Below are 21,778 nucleotides of genomic sequence, written 5' to 3'. Positions count from 1 at the left end.
CCTGGAGGTTACAACTTCTCAAATGTACATCCTAGAATTTCTAAATGCAATGAGTGTATCTGCCTTTACCACCTTTGCACCACCTACCATCCCTAACTTTCTCTGACTCTCCACCCTTCTTTTAAGACTCTCTGCCTTGGCTAAGTTTTTAGTCACTCTGTTTTCCTATCTCATGTGGCTCAGTGTCAGATTTTGCATTGAAAAGCCTTGGAATATTTTGTTAGGGTAAAGGTGTTATCGAAACACAGGTTGCTGTTGTGAACCATTGACCTTTTCCATGAATAACCAGGAAGCTGGTACCCAGCTCTGCACAGACACATTGCAAACAATCTTTCTTAAAATTCATGGGGTGCTGGATTACATCAACTTTTATTTTCCTGAACAATCAGCGATGTCGGACTTTCACGGTAGCACAGTGGTTAGCATTGTTACTTCACAGCGCCAGGGTCCTAGGTTTGATTCCCGGCTTGGGTCACTGTCTGTGCGGAGTCTGCACGTTCGCCCCGTGTCTGCGTGGGTTCCTCCGGGTGCTCCGGTTTCCTCCCACAAGTCCCGAAAGACGTGCTGTTAGCGAATTTGGACATTCTGAATTCTCCGTCAGTGTCCCCAAACAGGCGCCGGAATGTAGCGACTAGGGGCCTTTCACAGTAACTTCATTGTAGTGTTAATTTAAACCTACTTGTGACAATAAAGATTATTATCATTATTACTTTGTCAAAAGCCTTGCTAAGGTCTCCTCTAAAAGAGAGGGGATGCAGATGTTTTTAAAGAAGAAGGAGGAGTATGAAATGTTGGGTGGAATGAACACAGTGAGAGAGGAAATATTAAGGAATTTAGCATCTTAGAAAACTGATAAATCTCAGACCCAGAAATGTTTCCAGGCTGTTAACAGAAGCAGAGGAGGACATCGGGGAGGCTCTGACCACTAGTTTTCCAGCCTCTCCGGGTACAGATGTGCTGGCAGACGACTGGAGAACTGCTAATGTTGTCCCAATGTTTAAAAAGGGAAAATGGGATAGACAGAGTAACTGAAATCATAAAATCCCTACAGCCGAAGGAGGCCAATCAGCCCATCAAGCCCACACTGACTATCTGAAAGGAAACCCTACTTCGGCTCTGGGCGGGATTCTCCATTGACCGACACCGTAATCGGCGATCAGGCGGAGAATCCCTTGCGATGCCCAAATCGGGGGCGCCGCCGGTTTGATGTCGGTTTTCGGGTCTCCGCCCCCTCCAAAATGCCGTCACCGCGTCGTGCACCGCGCGCCATTGGAACGGCGTTGCCATGTCATCGGAAGGCCCTCCCCTGATGTTCCATCCCCGATGGCCAAGTTCCCGACCGGGCAGTTGACTTGCGGTCTGAGCAGCTGGGAACCCGTCATACAGCCGCGGACTGTGTCCAGTGCCGCCACAGTCAGCCGGGAGTCATGCCAGTGACTGGGAATTTCCTCACCATTCTCCCACTCTGACACTGTTCAGGTACACAGAGGGAGAATTCAGAATGTCCAATTCACCTCACAGCACGTCTTTTGGGACTTATGGGAGGAAACCGGAGCAGCCGGAGAAAACCCACGCAGACACCGGAGGAACGTGCGACTCTTGTGATGAGTGTGATGCTTTTGTAATGTTCTTGTAATGGGTGACCAGGGAATTAAGTAGCAGTTACAGTTTGATATCGTCCATCCTGTATTAATGGAATTAATTAGAATTGACAATTCAATGTTAAAGCTGAAACTTAATACCAAATGCTAATATTTAACAGAAATATTGCTTTTCCTTAACTGTCACTGGGTCAAAATCCATGAACTCCCTCCCTAACAGCACTGTGGGTGTACCTACACCACAGGGACTGCAGCGGCTCAAGAAAGCAGCTCACCGGGGCAATTAGGGATGGATAATAAATGTTGGCGCAGCCAGTGACATCCCAAGATTGAAAATAAAAGTTAATTGGCTCTGTGTTGCGTAGGGCACTGTACATCTGCTACTGTCACTCTGCACTCAAAACCTTTACTCTTTCTGTCTTACATCATCTAGAAGCAAGGGAAAAGTAGGAGGATTTATTGGAGACTTGAATACCCCAGGAGATATCACCAGTGAAGGAAAAGTGCCTATCTTAGGCTGCTGAGGAAAGGATTCAGGGACCCATATCACATCACCAATGACTGCCTTGCCACAGTCAAGAAAATGACAGCCATCAATTTCCATGTCCCTGAGAGTCCTCCACAGGTACCTGAGGAAGTCACCATTTGGCAGGTTGGCAAATTGTGTACAAAAACGTGATGAGATTTAAGAAAGTTAACTGTGAGAGATTGTTTCCAGTGGTAGGGGTGTTGGTAACCAAAGGACAGAGATTTAAGATAAATGGCAAAAGAAATCCAAGGAGAAATGGGGACAATTTTTTAGGCAGAGAGTTGTTACGATGGGGAACAGTGTGGTGGAGTTACGGAAACAGACTGAATCAGCAATTGGATAACTGCTTACTGAAGCGTGGTGGTAGAGCTCCTAATTGAATAGTTCTGTCAAAGAGCTGGCATAGGCAAGAGGAATCAAATGGCTTCCTTCTGTGCTGTTTGACTAGGAGTCTACAGGAGTGAGTAGGCAATCAGCAGAGAAAACCTTCCTGTTGCTTTAACCTTCACTTGCCCTTGTACAGATTGAATGGAGAACTGATGGCATTTGTGAGTAACAAGAGGCGCAGAGCCTGTGAGACACCCTCGTTGTGCTACAGGCTACTGCAGTGAGAATGAAGTTAGAATGAAGCAAGAAATGATAACTCACCCCATTCAAACACAGGCGCATCTTCTGGTTGCAGAGAGTGTACTTTGCTTTGGGAAGGGAATCAGGACAGGTGGTGGCCAATCCGTCACAATAACCCTCAAGGGCGCATTCTGTCTCATTTCTACAGGACTGACCTGAAGGTACCAACTCACACTGAGAGTTACAGCAGGGTCCCTGAGTCGGGCTGGGAAAATAATAGAACAATACACACAATTCAATGGGATCACATCATTCACTCCCAGCTTATATAGGTATCTGAATGTCATCCACAGTATTTATTACACTGTTCATGGCTCTGATTAGTGCACACAGGGAGTGTTAGTTGTGGTTTGGTGCCTGCTCCTCTTTCCTCTCAGTCAGAAGGTCGACAGATCAAGTCCCAATCCCAAGATTAGTGCACCTAATCTATGGTTAAAGTCCAGTGCCGTACTGAGCAAGTGCCGCATCGCCAAAGGTGCTGTTTTTCAGATAGAATATTGAACCGAGTCCACCCTGTGCCCTCAGGTTGTTACCAACCTTCCAGCTCTGAGGGATAAAAGCAAATTACTGCAGATGCTGGAATTTGAAACCAAAGAGAAAATGCTGGAAAATCTCAGCAGGTCTGGCAGCATCTGTAGGGAGAGAAAAGAGCTAACGTTTCGAGTCCAGATGACCCTTTGTCAAAGCTCTGAGGGATAATGGGAATGTAGTTTCTGAAACCACTTGCCGTCGTGGTGATGTTTGTTCGGGGCAACGAAGAGTCCATACCGAATTTGTAGAGAAAATTAAACTTACTTTATTTAACATTTAAACTATTAGATACAGCTCCAACAGTTTCCTACTGTGTCTTCTCCAGTCGGTGCCGACTCTATTTATACAAAGTCAAGTGAACCTTGTTAAGTGTCTCCTGCCTCCTTATTGGGGGAGCTCGTATTCTGCAAACTCCACGGGGTAGTGAATCATCCATACCCCGTAAGAGCCTTGCAGGTTATAACAGTGACAATGGTGTCGCCATTTGTATCAATCGTCAGCTAGAATTTCCCCCTTTGCCCTGATTCACATTGAGGGTGCCCATGCCTCTTTTGACAGCGCCCATGACTCGGAGGTCTGGGTACACAGCTGGTCTCTTGACTTGGGCCACCTCTCAGTATCCTTTGGTTGTGGCCAACTCCCATCCGGTGCGCATGCCTGAGTTGGTGAAGCTCCCTCAGGTGGATTGAAAGATCCCACAGTACCAAAATAAAAGAGAGAATTCTCCTTCACCCGATATCATTAAAAGAGATTATCTGGTCAGCATCACATCGTTCTAGGTATGACCTTCCTGTGTGAAATTTAACTGCTGGATTTCCTACATTACAACAGGGGCTGTATTTCAGAGGGGACCGGTTTTGCTCAGCCGGCTGGGCAGCTGGTTTATGATGCAGAGAAAGGACAACAGCAGGGGGTATTCATGAAGGACCAACCCTCGCCTGAGGTGTGGTGATCCTCAGGTTAAATCACCACCAATCAGCTCTCCCCCTCAAAGAGGAAAACAGCTTACGGTCATCTGGGACTATGGTGACTTTACTTACATTTCAGAACAAGCATTTGGTTATAAAGCAGGCGGGATACCCTGAGGTTGTGAAAGGTGCTATATAAATGCAAATTCTTTCTTTCCCCCTCACAAGAGGCAGTCTCCTCTCACTGTTTGATGTGATAACATTTTTCTTCCTCACTGCTGTCCTTTCCAGCTCTGAGTGAGACAGTGGATGAGTGATAATCTCACAAGGTCACAATCTATTCTGCGGAAGGTACATTGGGAACAATTTTCTCAGAATTTGCCTCCCTTCAGGAGGAGAATCAATCTTTAGTCAGGATCTCCTGGCAATGACACTGCAGAGTGTGGTATCCTGCGATGGGGCTTTGAATTTCCTGTAAACATACAGGGACCAAAATTCCACAACTTCCCTATTGTAATTCCTGGAATCGAAGTAGACTGACTCCTGATTGTCTGGGAGTTTCCTACGTACTTGCTCAAGTGGTGAGGCACTCGTCCACCCCAAGCAAGCAGAAGGAGCCAGGACTGAAGACAGAGATTCCCTACCCTGGGGTTCCCCATGCCCAGAGTCTCGCAGGGATCGAGCTAGGTCTGTTGGTCAGTACGACATGGAAGAAAAAGATGGACTAACCTATTGATTGTATAAATTGACGTTAACATTGGATGATTACTTGTACAGATGTAAAGAGACATTTAGGAATTTGTCATAGAGGGTGTTGCATGCAGTAGTCCTGATCAATGGAAGATTAATAGGTTCGTGGACTTTCAGACCATCTACATTTCCTGTGGCCTAAGAGAATCTGTCTTTCATGTTTATGTTGAATGTTCACGGTTGTACCCCTGATATCAATACCAGGTTTTGATTACACTCCAACCCCATGCTCCTGAGCTTTGGCCACCCAGTTTGGCTGGGGGAGGGCAGGGGGGAGCTGGTGTGGTGGCGGTCAGGTAGATCAGAGGATCTCTTTGTTAACCTGCTCCTGGGCCGGGTCAATAGATCTAGGCCAGTGGGCAGTTGAGGAGATCACTGAACCCAACAATGTGACTCTTTTCCATGGCCAGGTTCATACCCAGGTGCCCTGGAGAGGAAGTAAATAGTGTTCACTGGTACACTGGGGGCCTTCTGTGACCAATGGTCACTAGCGATAGCTGGAGACTCCAAAACAATATTTTAGTTTGACTTTGATAAGTTTTCTTTCAAGTGTTGTTTTTGTTACAGTTTCCTTTTAGAGCACTTTCTCCCCATGTCTGCATGAGTTCCCTCCAGATGCTCCGGTTTCCTCCCACAGTCCAAAGATGTGCAGGTTAGGTGGATTGGCCATACTAAATTGCCCTTAGTGTCCAAAAAGCTTGGGTGGGGTTGTTAGGTTATAGGGATAGGGTGGAGGTGTGGGCTTCAGTGCGAAGCTCTTTCCAAGGGCCGGTGCAGACTCGATGGGCCGAATGGCCTCCTTCTGCACGGTCAATTCTATGATTTTATCTAGGATGACCATTTGATTTTCAGTTTATTTGATAGCTCACTTATTGACACTGTTGATGTGTTGTGGACTTAGGAATGATACACTTGCAATGTCACACCATGAATAAATGCAAAAGTGAGTAAAAATTAACTTCTCATCTCCACCTTCACTGTTAGAAGTTTAACACAGCCTTCTGAAAGGCAGAGGTCGGCCCCACCATGGAGGCCTGACCCGTTGAAGATTTTACGAATGTGTGCAAACATATGAATTAGGAACAGGAGTAGGCCATTCGGACCCTCGAGCCTGCTTCGCCATTCAAGAGGTCTGATTGTAACCTTAACCCCACATTCCTGCCGACCCCCGATAACCTTTCACCCCCTTGTAAATCAAGAATCTATCCAGCACTGCCTTAAAAATATTCACTGACTTTTGAGGAAGAGAGTTCCAGAGACTCACGGCCATGTGAGATAAAAATATTCTCTCATTTCATTTTAAATTGCAGGCTCCTTATTTTTAAAAAGACCCCCTAGTTCTAGATTCTCTGACAAGAGGAAACATCCTCTCCACATCCATCCGGAATACATTCCTCAGGATTTTATTTTCTAATAATTTAACTGTGCCAGATCCCCCGATCCATCTTTACGAAGTGGATGTTGCTGAGGGTAATGAGCAGTGTTTTATAGAAGTCATGTTTCTCGATGGCATCAGAAATAAGGAGCATTTATACAGCACCATGACATCACAGTGACATTCCCAGAGGAAAATTAAGGAAATTGGAAATGGAGGGTACCAGTAAAACCCGCCCAAACTGGTCTTGTATACCTTAAAACGGAACTCCACCAGGATTTGAATATTTTGAACTAGCATTTGTAGAAGAAACATCCTTGTTTTTGACTTACCCAGTGCACTAACAAGCCTAGACCACCTGAAACAGACCCCAGTCCTGCTCCATCCACCCTCGGAGGGAACAGAGGACAAATCATTGAGTACAGGCGAGGAAGAGGCAGTAGCAGTGGGGGGAAAGCTGTCTCCTGCTGTGTGGGAAGTTTAATATGACCAAGTGTCAATGATCCTGAGCTCACAGTGAGTCACAAGATGCTAAAAGTTGGTTTGGATGAAGTGGCACATTCTAAGATTCACTTAAACAGTGTTGGACAACAAGAGCTAACCATGTTGTCAGTTACCAATAGGTGGCACACAGGCTGTCACAGAACAATGCTCGCCCTGGCAGCTGTACCAGCTAACACCATGGCACAATTACCCAGCCGTTGGGATTCTCTTTCCCCGCCAACAGCTCATCCCCACCTGCGGATTTCCTGGCAGCGTGGAGTGGCTTCAATGGGAAATCCGTTTGACAAGCAGCGGGAATAGAGAATCCCCCCACCAGTGAACAGCACGCCGCCAGGAAACATGTGGCTGGGGGAGCCGCCGAATCCAGACCCATATGCACCGACAAGCCCACAAAAGGGTTAACGTCTAATGCACGTGACATGTTCAGAGTACTGAGATCATATTAAGCCTGACGCTCATTTTTTTCAATTTATTAATCAGAAACACAGTTAGCCACATCTGGATTTTCATTTCTTCTGTATTGCATCCAGAGGCAGGTTCATCCTTGAGGCTGTCCGGATCACATCACCAGGAAAAGGGGTCAAAGGAGGAATTTACGAGTTTAGGATTGGTGAAACCACTGGACAGCAGCAACCCAACCTTGCTCTGGGACTGAGAAACGATCCCAAATTCCATGAATTAATTCCCATATCACTAGGTCTTCTTACCCCAGCTTGTTTAACCAAGAGAAAAGGTATTTTACCCTGTCGGCTGTTTCAGTCATTTTGGGTAGGGCGTGTGTTTTATCAAACCTTGGTTTATATGTACTCATGAATCAGCTGGTTGATTAAGTGTTAAGTATGGTGTCTGGAACTCCTCCCCAGTTTCAACCTGGTTCAAAGGGTTAAAATTCTCCCTTTAACATGTCCAATCCAAATGTAAAATTAAATTCCTTTGTGTGCCTGCACTGTACAGTTGTGAGTTAGGCAGTGGTTTGACGATACCTGTAGCCAAAGCTGACCCAGTCCACTGTGATGGCTCGGCAAGGTTCAGCTTCTTACCTGCACTCTTTCCCTGGCTTCAGCTTACAGGATAATTTATTGCAACAAGGGTCAGCATTATTGTATCCAACGTCACACTCCTCTCCCTCCTCTCCCAGCTGATTCCCACAGATTGGCTGGTCACTCTCTGTAAGACAGAGGAGAAACAAGTTCAGACCATCACCGGTTACATCACTAAAACTGTCCAGAGATTGATCCGTCTCATTGCCCTTCAACGCACTGGGCAACTCACTACACCCCCCACACCTCACCCTTTCATACCCTCCCTCACCACCACTCCCCTCACTCTCACACACATTGCCTCACTGCACCTCCCACTCCCTCCCATCAAACCCACTCCCCTCCCCACATAATGCATATTGAATGATTGAGTCTCTGAATTAGTGCAATACCAGAATCCCAACTTCCCCTTTCCTTATTCTTTCCTGGGATGGGAATGTTGCTGGCATGGCCAGTATTTGTTGCGCAACCCGAATTGCTCTTGTGGCTTCTTTGGGCCATCTCAGAAGGCAGTTATGAATCAACCACATCTAGATGGATTTTTACAATGATCGATGATAGTTTCATTGACTAGCTTTTAATTCCAGGTTTATTGATTCAATTTCAATTCTAGATTTGAACTCGTGATCCAGATCCTGGGTGCCTGGATTGGAAGTCACCATAGTCCCTGAGGACCATAGCTTTGAGGGGGAGAGATGGCTGGTGAGGATTTAACCTGAGGATCACCACAGCTCGGGCGAGGGGCAAGGTTAAGGGGGCGGGGCCTTCGTGGATAACCTCAGCCGGTACGGGAATTGAACTCGTGCCGTTGGCCCTGCTCCGCATCACAAACCAGACATCCAGCCAACTGAGCTAACCTGGACCCCTGATTACTATTCAGGGCGACAGGGGGGGCAGCACGGTAGCATGGTGGTTAGCATAAATGCTTCACAGCTCCAAAGTCCCAGGTTCGGTTCCCGGCTGGGTCACTGTCTGTGCGGAGTCTGCACGTCCTCCCCGTGTGTGCGTGGGTTTCCTCCGGGTGCTCCGGTTTCCTCCCACAGTCCAAAGATGTGCGGGTTAGGTGGATTGGCCATGCTAAATTGCCCGTAGTGTCCTAAAAAGTAAGGTTGGGGGGGGGGGGGGGTTGTTGGGTTACGGGTATAGGGTGGGTTGAGTAGGGTGATCATTGCTCGGCACAACATCGAGGGCCGAAGGGCCTGTTCTGTGCTGTACTGTTCTATGTTCTATCACTATTACATCACCATCTTCCCCTGGAAACAGCCATAATTTTAACCGGTGACATATACAATTACAAATCTTTGGGGGGAAACCTTGGTCGTGGCTTTCCGACTCAGCTCATTTAACATAGAACATAGAACATTACAGCGCAGTACAGGCCCTTCGGCCCTCGATGTTGTGCCGACCTGTGAAACCCCTCTAAAGCCCATCTACCCTATTCCCTTATCGCCCATATGTCTATCCAATGACCATTTAAATGCGTTTAGTGTTGGCGAGTCCACTGCTGTTGCAGGCAGGGCATTCCACGCCCTTACTACTCTCTGAGTAAAGAACCTACCTCTGACATCTGTCCTATATCTATCTCCCCTCAATTTAAAGCTATGTCTCCTCGCGCTGGACATCACCATCCGAGGAAAAAGGCTCTCACTGTCCACCCTATCTAATCCTCTGATCATCTTGTATGCCTCAATTAAGTTACCTCTTAACCTTCTTCTCTCTAACGAAAACAGCCTCAGGTCCCTCAGCCTTTCCTCATAAGATCTTCCCTCCAGACCAGGCAACATCCTTGTAAATCTCCTCTGCACCCTTTCCAATGCTTCCACATCCTTCCTATTTACTCCTCAGCTCCCTCAGTGAGGTCAGAGAGCTGATGAAGAGCTTGGAAATTCAGTTTTTTCAGTATTCTTTGACGAAGGGAAGAGTGAAAAATGTGCAGGATCTGGACAGTAGTGTCTCGTTCTTCAGTCCAAATCCCATTAACAACAACGCTGTCCTCTTACCTTGGAAACACTTGTCCTTCTTTGCCAGCAGGATCTGGCTGATATACTTGATTGAGCACGGAGACAGCTTGTCATTATTGTACTCCTTTCCATCGGAGGCGGACGGGTACATCAGGAAGTTTCCATTATTCCCCGTCACACTTGAAGATTCTAACGGGACGCATTTCTCACTCTTATCGTGCTTAGCAAAATACAAGAATTAGTTTACTTTTCCGATGCTGAAATGAAACCTCCAAAGGCAACGGTTGGGAGAGAGATCTCCTCACCAGAAGCCTGGTGTTTGAAAGCATGAGGAGTGGGCAGCACGGTAGCACAAGTGGATAGCACTGTGGCTTCACAGCGCCAGGGTTTCAGGTTCGATTCCCTGCTGGGTCACTGTCTGTGCGGAGTTTGCACGTTCTCCCCATGTCTGCGTGGGTTTCCTCCGGGTGCTCCGATTTCCTCCCACAGTCTAAAGACGTGCAGGTTAGGTGGATTGGCCACGATAAATTGCCCTTAGTGACCAAAAAAGGTTCGGGGGGGGGGGGGGTTATTGGGTTACGGGGATAGGGTGGAAGTGAGGGTTTAAGTGGGTCGGTGCAGACTTGATGGGCCGAATGGCCTCCTTCTGCACTGTATGTTCTATGTCTATGTTCTAAGAGTTTGATCAGTATGGATGTAGTTCAGGGAAAGCTACACAAACACATGAAGGAACAGAGAATAGAGAGTTACAATGGCAGATTTGGAAGTTGGAAGGAGGGTGGAATGGAGCATAACCATTAGCATGGAATGGAAACATAGAAGCAGGAGTAGGAATTGGCCATTCGGTCCTTCAAACCAGCTCCACCTTCAACATGATCAAGGTTGAAACCTTTCTCAATGCCAAACTCCTGCACTCTCACATACCCCTTGACAGCTGATTCGTCTGAAAGACCTGTTTCTCTTACGTCTATCCGATGTAACTGCTTCCAGTGGTTGCAGGGTCAATAACTAGAGGACACAGGTGATAGGCAAAGAAAAGAGGTGATATGAGGAGAACCCTTTTGCAAAACAAGGGACCAGGATTGAATTAGCTACTTGATGGGGTGGTAGTTGACCTGAAAATTGGTGCAAGAGTCTTTGTCTGTTTCACAGGACATTGACTTTAATGCATGTGTTTTCTGAGCTGAGTAGTTTCAACAGAGAACCAGCTAAATGTTTGAAGGAGAGAGGGGAAATGGGGCAAGGGAATGGCACAAGGTAGATTTTGAAGCAACTGACACAGGAATGATGGACCAAAAATGGCCTCTTTCCGTGCTGTAGTATTCTATGGTTTTGTGTGAAGTCTTCAAATCTACGCACAGATTTTGACATTTGATTCACATGATATATTTTGTGGCTGAAAGTCTGGTTTTAAAGTGATTTCCCAGTGATATTGTTTTTAAACCTTTTTATCCTGGACTATTATGACTTTCATACTTCTGACTCACATCTCCAGGCCTCCTGGAGAGAATCTCTCTCCTTGTTTCAAAAGATTTTCAGGAATATTTTCAGGAAACACCATTTGCCCACTGCTTTAAAAAGCACTTCAAAAATGAGAGATTCCAAAACTGTAACTATCCAGACAAAGTGTCTGTGATGTCTGACTGTGGACACAAATGACTTACATACTTGGGACATACTTTGAGAGACTGCCTGGGTTTCTCGGTTGCGATTCCATCCCGCTACCGCTGAGAGTGAGGACGGAGAATTTGGAGCTCAGCCTAATCTCCCATTCACTGTGGCAGGACAGGAGAATCCCGCTGCCACCAACAGATGGAGAATTCTGCCCACCATCTACAATCCCGCACTCCATTGGGAAGCAAGAATGGGAAAAGGAGTGCCTGGCTCGAGGACAACATCACAGTGATGGAACCTATCATTGAAGCCAAGCAGTCAACTCTCATTAATACAAGAGAAAGTCAAGGAAGAAAACTCAGAATGCGCTGAGAACAGTTCCAAGGGAAGTCCAACAAATTGTTAGATGATGTGCTACTGGTTACAACTGGTTACAATAATCAGATATGTTACGACCGAGACGGGAGGAATGCACCATTTGTCTCTAGTTCCTCGACTCCACGGGTGTTAAATTATGTTTCCAGTTAACTGTGGGGCCAAATATGTGCTTAAACTACTCAGCTCAGAAAACACATGCATTAAAAGTCAATGTCCTGTGAAACAGACAAAGACTCTTGCATCAATTTTCAGGTCAACTTCAAGGAAATCTTGCAATCAGACAATTTCAGGATGTCGAGCGACTTTAGAGCAACTTCCATTTACCTTTTGCTGTGGATCTGGGTCTGCAGCATCAGGAGCAGTCTTTTTCTTTACCCAAGCAGTTGCTCCTTCCTGCTTTCTCCTCGAAAACAAACCAGCTTTTAAAGCACATTTTTCCAAAGCATGGTTGTTCCCCAAGCCATAAAGCACCATGTGAACCTTTAGTGAACAATCCGCCAGGGTCAAGAGCTCTCCAGCTTCTTTAAAACTGCTTAGTTACCTTTTCTTGTAAAATACTGTCTTTTCCAGGTCCAGCAGCAACTAGAGTCCGTGCATTAACCCTTTAACAGACAGTGGGCATGACTCTCCGACTGCATTGCACTAGCACCAATCCTTCTATTCCCAGTGAACATAGAACATAGATAGAACATAGAACATACAGTGCAGAAGAAGGCCATTCGGCCCATCAAGTCTGCACCGACCCACTTAAACCCTCACTTCCACCCTATCCCTGTAACCCAATAACCCCTCCTGACCTTTTTGGACACTAAGGGCAATTTAGCATGGCCAATCCACCTAACCTGTCTTTGGACTGTGGGAGGAAACCAGGGCACCCGGAGGAAACCCACGCAGTCACGGGGAGAACGTGCAGACTCCGCACAGACAGTGACCCAGCGGGGAATTGAACCTGGGACCCTGGTGCTGTGAAGCCACAGTGCTATCCACTTGTGCTACCGTGCTGCCCGGAACCCTGGAAGAATTCCTTAATGGGGTTCACGCTGGATGCCGAATGGATGCTCCCGATCTGCGGTGCCCGATATGATCTAGTACACGCCTTCGCTGGGCATCATCCAGATCAGCATATTTAAATTAGTCTTAAAACTCATTTAAATATGGGTGGCCCGGTCAAGGTCGGAGTCCCACGGCTCCCAGGATTCACCAGCAATTGCTCCTGAATAAACCTTGCATCATGTTTGGAAGAAACCCAATTGTGTGGCATCTCCATACGTTGAGAAAAAAAACCAAAAGAGAAAACTGCCGATGAGGACTGAGGCAAGCGAAAACTGGTGAGGCACTAAAACGCGACGAGACTGGAGGAGAAGATCCTCGAGACTGGGCTCAAACGCCAATCGAAGGAAAAGCTGCCAATGCAGAAGGTTTGAAAAAACAAAGCACAACCGTGAGCTAAGAGAACAATAGTTTCAAAATCATGGCTGCCATTGGAAGTGGGTTGGCTCCAGACTGCAGGGATTTCAGACATAGTAACGTGAAATGGGCTTCGGGACCAGGGATTCAAAATTCTTTCTGATTCTAGGCAAGTTTCAACCCAAATAAGGACAACCACAGTCTGGTAAAAGTAAAAATATATATTTTGTCTTGTGGACTTGGAGGCCTTTTGCTTCCTACATAGAAAAGAAATGGAAGGGAGGAAGGTTGAAAGAAGTATAGACCCAGGGAGCAGGTATCCGGAATGGTGGCAAAGTTGGCACTAAGGATGTAATTGATGAAGACGGTGAGACTTGGAACTCATGTAAAGAGATTTCAACTTTATCCCATTGCAAATCAAACACTGGAGGACCTAAAGGTTGCAACATTTCTCAGCTCAGTGGGGCGTAAAACATTTATGCTGCAACAAAACTTAATCCATCCAGCAAAGCCAGTAGATAAGACCTACAATTAATTGATGAAGATTCCAGAAGGGCATTTCTCAACAAGACCACTTAAAATTGAAGAAAGGTCTTTGTTCCACCGCCGTTCCACGTATTCAAGAAGAAGGTGAAAACATCTAACAATTCGTGGCGACCATAAGAAAGTTAGCAAAAGACTGCGAGTATGGTGAAACACTTGACAACATTGTTCATGATAGGCTAGTATGTGGATTCTGCAACAAAGCTATTCAGCGGAAGTGGCTTACTGTAAGTGACTTAACTCTTAAATCAGCTGTAGAAATTGTCATGTGAATGAAGCTAGAAGCAAAAGAGGCTTCACAGATAGGAGCAGGAGTGAAGATCCAAAAGATGGAGACCACCAAACGACACTGTTATTTGTGGTGGCCAAGATTAGATGCTCAAATCGAAGAGAAAGTTGGGCAATGTCAGTCCTGTACAAAACTAAGAAATACTTCACTGTGCAACCCTTACATCCGTGGGAACAGCCAGCACAGCCATGGCAGAGAATACACATAGATTACACTGGTCCAGTGGAGGGATATGTGTTCCTAGTGATTGTAAATGCACATTCTAAATGGCTGGAGGTAGTGATCATGAAATCCATGATGACAGAACAAACTATTGAGAAGTTGGATGAAATATTTGCAAAATTTGGTAGACGGGAGCAGGCAGTAAGTGACAATGGAACTCAATTCACTTCCAAGGAGTTTGAAAACTATTTAAAGGGAAATGGCATACAGCACATCAAGTCAGCTCCGTACCATCCTTCCACAAATGGATTGCCGAGCGATTCATACAGTCACTTAAACACTCAATTAAGGCATCAAAGAATCAAGGTAAGGTGTCAAGATGAGGGGGGTTGGCCTACCCGAACTTCCAATCCTACCATTGGGCAGCCACCGCAGAGAGAGTGCGGGGAAAGGTGAAGGAGGTGGGAACGGACTGGGTAAAAATAGAAGAGAGCTCCTGTACGGGGACATCCCTCTGGGCACTGGCCACTGCCCCACTCCCAATTCCCCCAGCCAAGTGCTCAAAAAACCCAGTGGTAGTGGTCACGCTTAAAGCGTGGAACCAACTCAGGCACCACCATGGACTGGTAGCAATGTCCACCATGGCCCCATGCTGCAAAAAACATAAATTCGCCCTGCCGACTTTGGGCGCCTCCTTTAACAGATGGAGACAGGTTGAAGGACACTGATAGTTGGGGGCCCATACCTAGATGGCAGGATAGTGACCCTGGGGGAACTGCCGGACAAACTACAGCACCCAAAAGAGAACGAGTTGTGAGATATGCAACTGAGCAACTTCCTCCGCAAGGAGACAGCAACGTTCCCCCAATTACCAGGACACTCCCAACTGGATAGGCTTCTAACCACGGGTGAATTATGGGATGGTAACTGCGCTGACATGTACGGACAACTACTGGAGGAGATACGGTCACTACTGGACGAGACAAGGGAAAAGTGGAAGGAAGAACTAGGTGTTACATTATATGGGTGTAATATATATGCTACTCATTTGTCTTGCCGAGTTCTATTTAACTTGATGATAAACAGTTGAAGTCTTCCAGTTGATGACAAATTATTTATTGAGTAACAAAATAATATACCTGTGAGTTCTTTTACTTTAATACTTTGACTAGTAGTATAATTAACTAAGATTAGATTAAATTAACAATGAATATAATACACTCAGTGCTTCTACACTTCGATCCTCTAGCTGCAATACCCACTAAGAACCTTAAGAAAGAGCAGGAAATCTCTTATATAGTCCTTGTTAGTGTTGCCATCTAGCGATCATCTGACTGTATTGACTGCACATTAACTAATCATGTATTTACATATACAGAGATCACTACACTAGGTATGGAGATAGGGGAAGGATTCTGGGTTAAAGCACTGCATAGGGCGAACTTCACCTCCTCGTTTGCAGGGCTGAGCCTAATGCAGCTAAAGGTCGTGCACAGGGTGCACTTGGCCAGAAGGGTCTTTCTGTGACCAGTGCCAGGAGGGCCGGCCAACCACACCCACATGTTCTGGCCATGTTCCAGACTTGTCAGTGAGGGTGGAGCCATGCCCAATAATGGAGGTCATCAGGGTATCGGAACAGCCAGAACTCTTTACGGGGAGAGAGGCAAACGCCCTAGCCTTTGCCTCCCTGATCGCCCGCCTGAAACTCCTGCTTCGCCGGAGTTCAACAGCACCACACGAGGCCGCAGACTGGCTGGCCGACTTAGCGGAATTCCTCAATTTGGAAAAGAGAAAACTCAACATCAGAGGATCGGAGAAAGGCTTCCGCAATACGTAGAAACTATTTACCAACCTGTTCAAGGACTTGTTCGTGACCAGCGACCGTTAAAGGAGGGGGGGGAGAGAGAGAAGGGCCACAGCAGACCAAAAGATGAAGAGAAGGGAGACGGGGGGAGGGACCAGAGAAGGGAGGGCAGAAGACACCATCTGGAGTGCAGGGGGAGCAGGGCAGAGAGACCAAAGGGCACTGAAAGAGGGGAGGACCCAGGGGCAACAACAAGAGAGCGTGCCTGGGTGACTTCAAACCAGCTCCTGGTGTGTTTCAATACCATGGGGGCCGCATATAAATAGTGAAGCAGAGCAGTCGTGATAACTGATTACTGAGGGCATAATGCTAACAGGCCTCAAATCTGTATATAGATTTGCCGTGTATTTACACCAGATCACTTTGTTTCCCCATTTTCATTTTGTTTTGTACTGTGCGCTGGATTCTCCCACCTCGCCTGCTGCAAGAACTCCACGGGCGAGAGGCCAACAATGTAAAATTCCATTGGCCCCGAGTGGAATTCTGCGGTCGCCGGGCGAACGCGGCCGGAGAATCCGATCCAACGTGTTGCCTTTGCCTCCTTTGATCTCTTTTCTGTATTATTTAAATCTTTACTCAGCAATGTTGCTGCAAGTTAAATGCAAAAACCAATAAAAACATACATTTTTTAAAAAGGCAGCGGAAGCAGAGTTTTTGAATATATTTAAGGCAGAGTTATATAGATTCCTGATTAATGATGGAGTGAAAGGTTATCAGACAATAGGCAGGAATATGGGGTTGAAGGTACAATCAGAACAGCACTGATCTTATTGAATAGCAGAGTAGGCTTATCGACCAGGAAGGCGGTGCACCAGCTGAGACGAGCAAGGGGTGTAGTTTACGGACATGGAGATAAGGCCTTATGTTAGCAGGTCAGTTCCGGAGGGAGGCAGCGGTAAGGGAAATTGTTCAGGTGAGGGATAGGGCCGGGAAGTTGGTGGTGGCTCTGGATCTGATTAACAAGGTCTTTGAGGAATTTTATGAGAGGTATAGGTCCGAGCCACCCGGGGTAGGCCGTGAGATGCAGGAATTTCTAGATGGGTTTGAGTACCCGAGGCTAGGGGAGGGGGACAGGGATACATTAGAAGAAGCAATAGTGGAGCAGGAGATAAAGGATGCGATTAGAAGGATGTAGTCGGGGAAGGTGGCAGGGCCGGATGGGTTTCCGGTGGAATATTATTAAAAATTCAAGGATAAGTTGGCACCCCTGATGGTGGGGATGTTTGAAGAGGCCTGTTGCTAAAACAAGATAAGGACCCGATGGAATGTGGGTCGTATAGGCCCATATCACTTCTGAATGTGGACGCTAAAGCATTGGCGAAGGTACTGGCGGGTAGGCTGGAGGGGTGCCTCCCAAAGGTGATAGGTGAGGATCAGACGGGGTTTGTGAGAGGGAGGCAGCTCTTTTCGAAAATTAGGAGGGTACTGAACCCGGGTCGGGTACAGGAGGTTAAAATGAATGTGCTGCCGTGATTTCTGTTTATTTTTCCAATGCCGACTGATTTTCCTGCCAAAGGCTTTTTTCAGAGAGATTGAGGGAAGGATTACTTTGTTCATATGGGGAGGGAAGGTGGCCAGAGTTAGAAAGGTGCTGCTACAGAGGGGAAAGCAGGCAGAAGCTTTGGGTCTTCCGAACCTGATGTATTATTACTGGGCGGCGAATGTGGAGAAGGTGCGGAGCTGGGTGGGAGGGGTTGATTCCCAGTGGGTCAGAATGGAGGAGAGTTTGTGCAGGGAGTCGGGATTGAAAGCACTAGCAACAGCGCCGCTCCCGATAGCCCCAGAGAAATACTCAGGGAATCCGGTAATAATAGCTTCATTGAGAATTTGGAGGTAGTTTTGCCAACACTTCAGGTTGGGGGCAGGGCCAAGGGAAATGCCGATTCAGGGGAACCACAGATTTGAGCCAGGGAAGTGGGACGGAAATTTTCGGAAATGGGAGGAGAAGGGGATTAAGACACTAAAAGATTTGTTTCTTAGGGGTCGGCTTGCAGGATTGAAGGAGCTGGAAGCGAAGTATGGGCTGGAGCATGGGGAAATGTTTAGATACATGCAGATTCGCAATTTTGCCAGAAAGGAGATACAGAGCTTCCCGGTGGAGCCGGCCTCTACATTGCTGGAGGAGGTGCTGAAAACAGGGGGACTGGAGAAGGGGGTAGTGTCGGCGGTTTACGGAGCTATTTTGGAAGAGGTGGAGGCACCACTGGAAGGGATCAAAGCAAAGTGGGAGGAAGAGTTGGGAGAGGATAAGGAGGATGGGTTCTGGTGTGAAGTGCCCCGGAGAGTGAATGCCTCCACCTCGTGCGCGAGGTTGGGGCTGATACAGCTGAAGGTGGTATACAGAGCACACCTTACAAAGCCGATTCTTTGAAGGAGTAGAAGATGTGTGTGAACGTTGCGGAGGGGTTCCGCTAATCTCGTTCATATGTTTTGGTCCTGTCCAAAGCTAGAGGATTACTGGAAGGAAGTTTTTAGGGTAATTTCTAAAGTGGTGCACGTGAAACGACCCAGGACATATTCGGCGTGTCGGACCTGCCAGGGTTGGAAACGGGTGCGGACGCAGATGTTATAGCCTTCGCCTCATTGATCGCCCGAAAGCGGATCCTGATGGGTTGGAGAGCAGCCTCTCTACCCTGTGCCTTGGCGTGGCGCGGGGGATCTGGTGGAATTCTTGACTCTTGAGAAGGTTAAGTTTGAACTGAGGGGAAGGATGGATGGGTTCTACAATTCATGGGCATTATTCATTATGCACTTTCAAGAACTGGATAACATCGAACATTAGTTGGGGCGGGTGGGTGGGTGGGTTGGGGGGAGGGGGGCTGTGTGTGTTAATGGCGACTATGGGTGATCCCTAATCCCTTTTTGTCATTTGTTTATGTAAACATGCGGGCCAATGTTTGGGGTTTGGTGAGAGGATGGGATTGTTGTTATTGATATGGGGATTGACATATTTGTTACTGATTATGTTTATTGTTGGTGGGTGTACATTTGGGAGAAAATGTGAAAAAGGAGGGGAATAAATAAATATTTTTTTTTAAATAGTAGAGTAGGCTCAAGGGGCCGAATGGCCTAGTGCTGCTCCTAATTCATATGTTTGTGTGTTCGTCTGGCTGATGAGACACAATATATGATGCTTAACACAAGCGATCATCAGCATCACAGTGCAAACCATTGCCTTTGATGGGGTAAAACTCCCACCATCATCACTAATTAACTCCTAATTGTAACCACATACACAAGCAGTCTGCCAATCAATCAAATTGTGGTTGATCTACTTTGCAACTACATTTGCCCATCTTTGATCCTATCCCACGATAACTTTACCTGACAAAAATGATAATTTTCAGTCTTGAAAGTTTCAATTGACTCCCAGGGTTCCAAAGCTTTAGAAGGAGAGGGTGCCACTTTGCCTGTGTGTGATTTCATTCAGAAACACCCTGCTCTCATTTTAATATTGTGCCTCCTTACATAGAATTTACAGTGCAGAAGGAGGCCATTCGGCCCATCGGGTCTGCACCGGCTCTTGGAAAGAGCACCCTACCCAAGGTCAACACCTCCACCTTATCCCCATAACCCAGTAACCCCACCCAACACTAAGGGCAATTTTGGACACTAAGGGCAATTTATCGTGGCCAATCCACCTAACCTGCACATCTTTGGACTGTGGGAGGAAACCGGAGCACCCGGAGGAAACCCACGCACACACGGGGAGGATGTGCAGACTCCACACAGACAGTGACCCAAGCCGGAATCGAACCTGGGACCCTGGAGCTGTGAAGCAATTGTGCTATCCACAAGGCTACCGTGCTGCCCTTGTTCTGGATTTGCACAGATAGTTTCCACCCAAATACCTATATTATTTTTAAAACTCCATCCGTTCGCCACTTAACCATCAAAACTCAAATGGGCACAAAACAAAATTTTGCATTTGACCTGCAAATTAGAATTCTTATAGAATTTACAGTGCAGAAGGAGGCCATTTGGCCCATCAAGTCTGCACCGGCGCTTGGAAAGAGCACCCTACTTAAGCCCATGCCTCCACCCTATCCCCGTTAACCCAATAACCTACCTAACGTTTTGGACACGAAGGGGCAATTTAGCACCGCCAATCCACCTAACCTGCACATCTTTGGACTGTGGGAGGAAACCGGAGCACCCGGAGGCAACCCACGCAGATACGGGGCAAAAGTGCAAACTCCACACAGTCACCCGAGGCAGGAGTTGAACCTGGGACCCTGTAGCTGTGAGGCAGCAGTGCTGACCAATGTGCCACTTGATCCTTTTAGCCCCGATAGGACCTTGGTTAAAGCCGCACTGTTCTCCCATCAGTTGTCACATTATTTTTTTATTTTTTTTTAAAAATTGTTTATTGTCACAAGTAGGCTTCAATGAAGTTACTGTGAAAAGCCCCTAGTCGCCACATTCCGGCGCCTGTCCGGGGAGGCTGGTACGGGAATTGAACCGTGCTGCTGGCCTGCTTTAAAAGCCAGCGATTTAGCCGAGTGAGCTAAACCAGCCCCTATCTGAACCTTGTTGAAGTATCTGCACCAGGTTTCCAGTTTATGATTGTTTGTATATACTCACAAAGGATCCCAGACTGTGGCCAAGCTCATGAGCCAGAGCGAGATGGACTATTCTCTGAGGAAGCTGGTTGCCGTAGTTCTTCACTGTGACCAGTCCTGTGTTCAGACTTTGAGAACAGATCCCTCCAAAAGACCCTGTGAGAAAGTGAATGTCAGTGGTTACAACTGGGAGATGTATTGTCCGATAAAAGGTCCATTGTGAAAAACAATGACAGGCATTTTCTCTCCGGGAAAAGAATGACTCCAAGGAATGAGGAAATTCAGTTATGTTGATAGATTGGAGAATTTGAGATTGTTTTCCTCAAAAAAGGGAAGATTAAGAGAAGATTTTGATCGAGGTGAGTCGGAATAGAGTAAATCGGAAGAAACTGTTCCCATTGGTGGGAGGATCAAGAATGAGAGGGCACAGATTAAGGGGTTCGACAAAAGAAGCAATAGCGACATGGGGAGAAACCATTTCACACAGTCAGCAATTAGGATCTGGAATGTTACTGCCTGAGAGTGAGGGGGAGGCAAGGTCAATCCAGGTATTTAAGATGGAATTGGATTGTTATCTGAAAAGGAAGAATGTGCAGGGTTCCAGGTTGAATGTTGTTGGAGTTGCACTCATCCAGACAAGGGGAAAGTATTCCATCACACTCCTGACTTGTACCTTGTAGATTGTGGACAAGCTTTGGGGAGTCAGGAGGTGAGTTACTCGCATGATTCCTCGCCTCTGACCTGCTCTTGTAGCCACAGTATTAATGTGACTAGTCAGTTCAGGTTTTGGTCAATGTAACCCCCAGTTTGTTGATAGTGGGGGACTCAGTGATGTTAATGCCATTGAATGTCATGGGGGGAATGGTTAGATTCTCTCTTCTTGGAGATAGCCATTGCCTTGCACCTGTGTGGCGGTTTCTGGGGGCGTCATGGTGGCACAGTGGTTAACACTGCTACCTCGCAACACCAGGAACCCAGGTTGAAATCTGGCCTTGGATCACTGTCTGTATGGAGTCTGCACGTTCTCCTCATGTCTGCATGGGTTTCCTTCGGGTGCTCCGGTTTCCTACCACAGTCCAAAGATGTGCAGGTTAGGTGGATTGGCCATGATTAAAAAATTGCTCCTTATCGCT

General features: G+C 46.9%; 1 protein-coding gene across 1 annotated transcript in view; it reads right to left on the bottom strand.

Moving 5' to 3' along the window:
- Positions 1-21,778, bottom strand: part of LOC119952919 (disintegrin and metalloproteinase domain-containing protein 10-like) — a 135,603-nt gene that overhangs the window by 29,427 nt on the left and 84,398 nt on the right. Inside the window, exons 8-11 of the mRNA XM_038776550.1 lie at positions 20,668-20,801; positions 9,866-10,046; positions 7,866-7,992; positions 2,779-2,962 (exon numbers count right to left, since the gene is read on the bottom strand). Of these exons, the coding sequence (XP_038632478.1) occupies positions 2,779-2,962; positions 7,866-7,992; positions 9,866-10,046; positions 20,668-20,801 (626 nt within the window). The remainder of the gene's footprint in view (positions 1-2,778; positions 2,963-7,865; positions 7,993-9,865; positions 10,047-20,667; positions 20,802-21,778) is intronic.

This window comes from Scyliorhinus canicula, chromosome 18, assembly GCF_902713615.1.
Source record: "Scyliorhinus canicula chromosome 18, sScyCan1.1, whole genome shotgun sequence".
Lineage (NCBI taxonomy): Eukaryota > Metazoa > Chordata > Chondrichthyes > Carcharhiniformes > Scyliorhinidae > Scyliorhinus > Scyliorhinus canicula.
The sequence above is the reverse complement of the archived record's forward strand: the minus strand, read 5'-3'. Positions and strand labels throughout refer to the sequence as shown.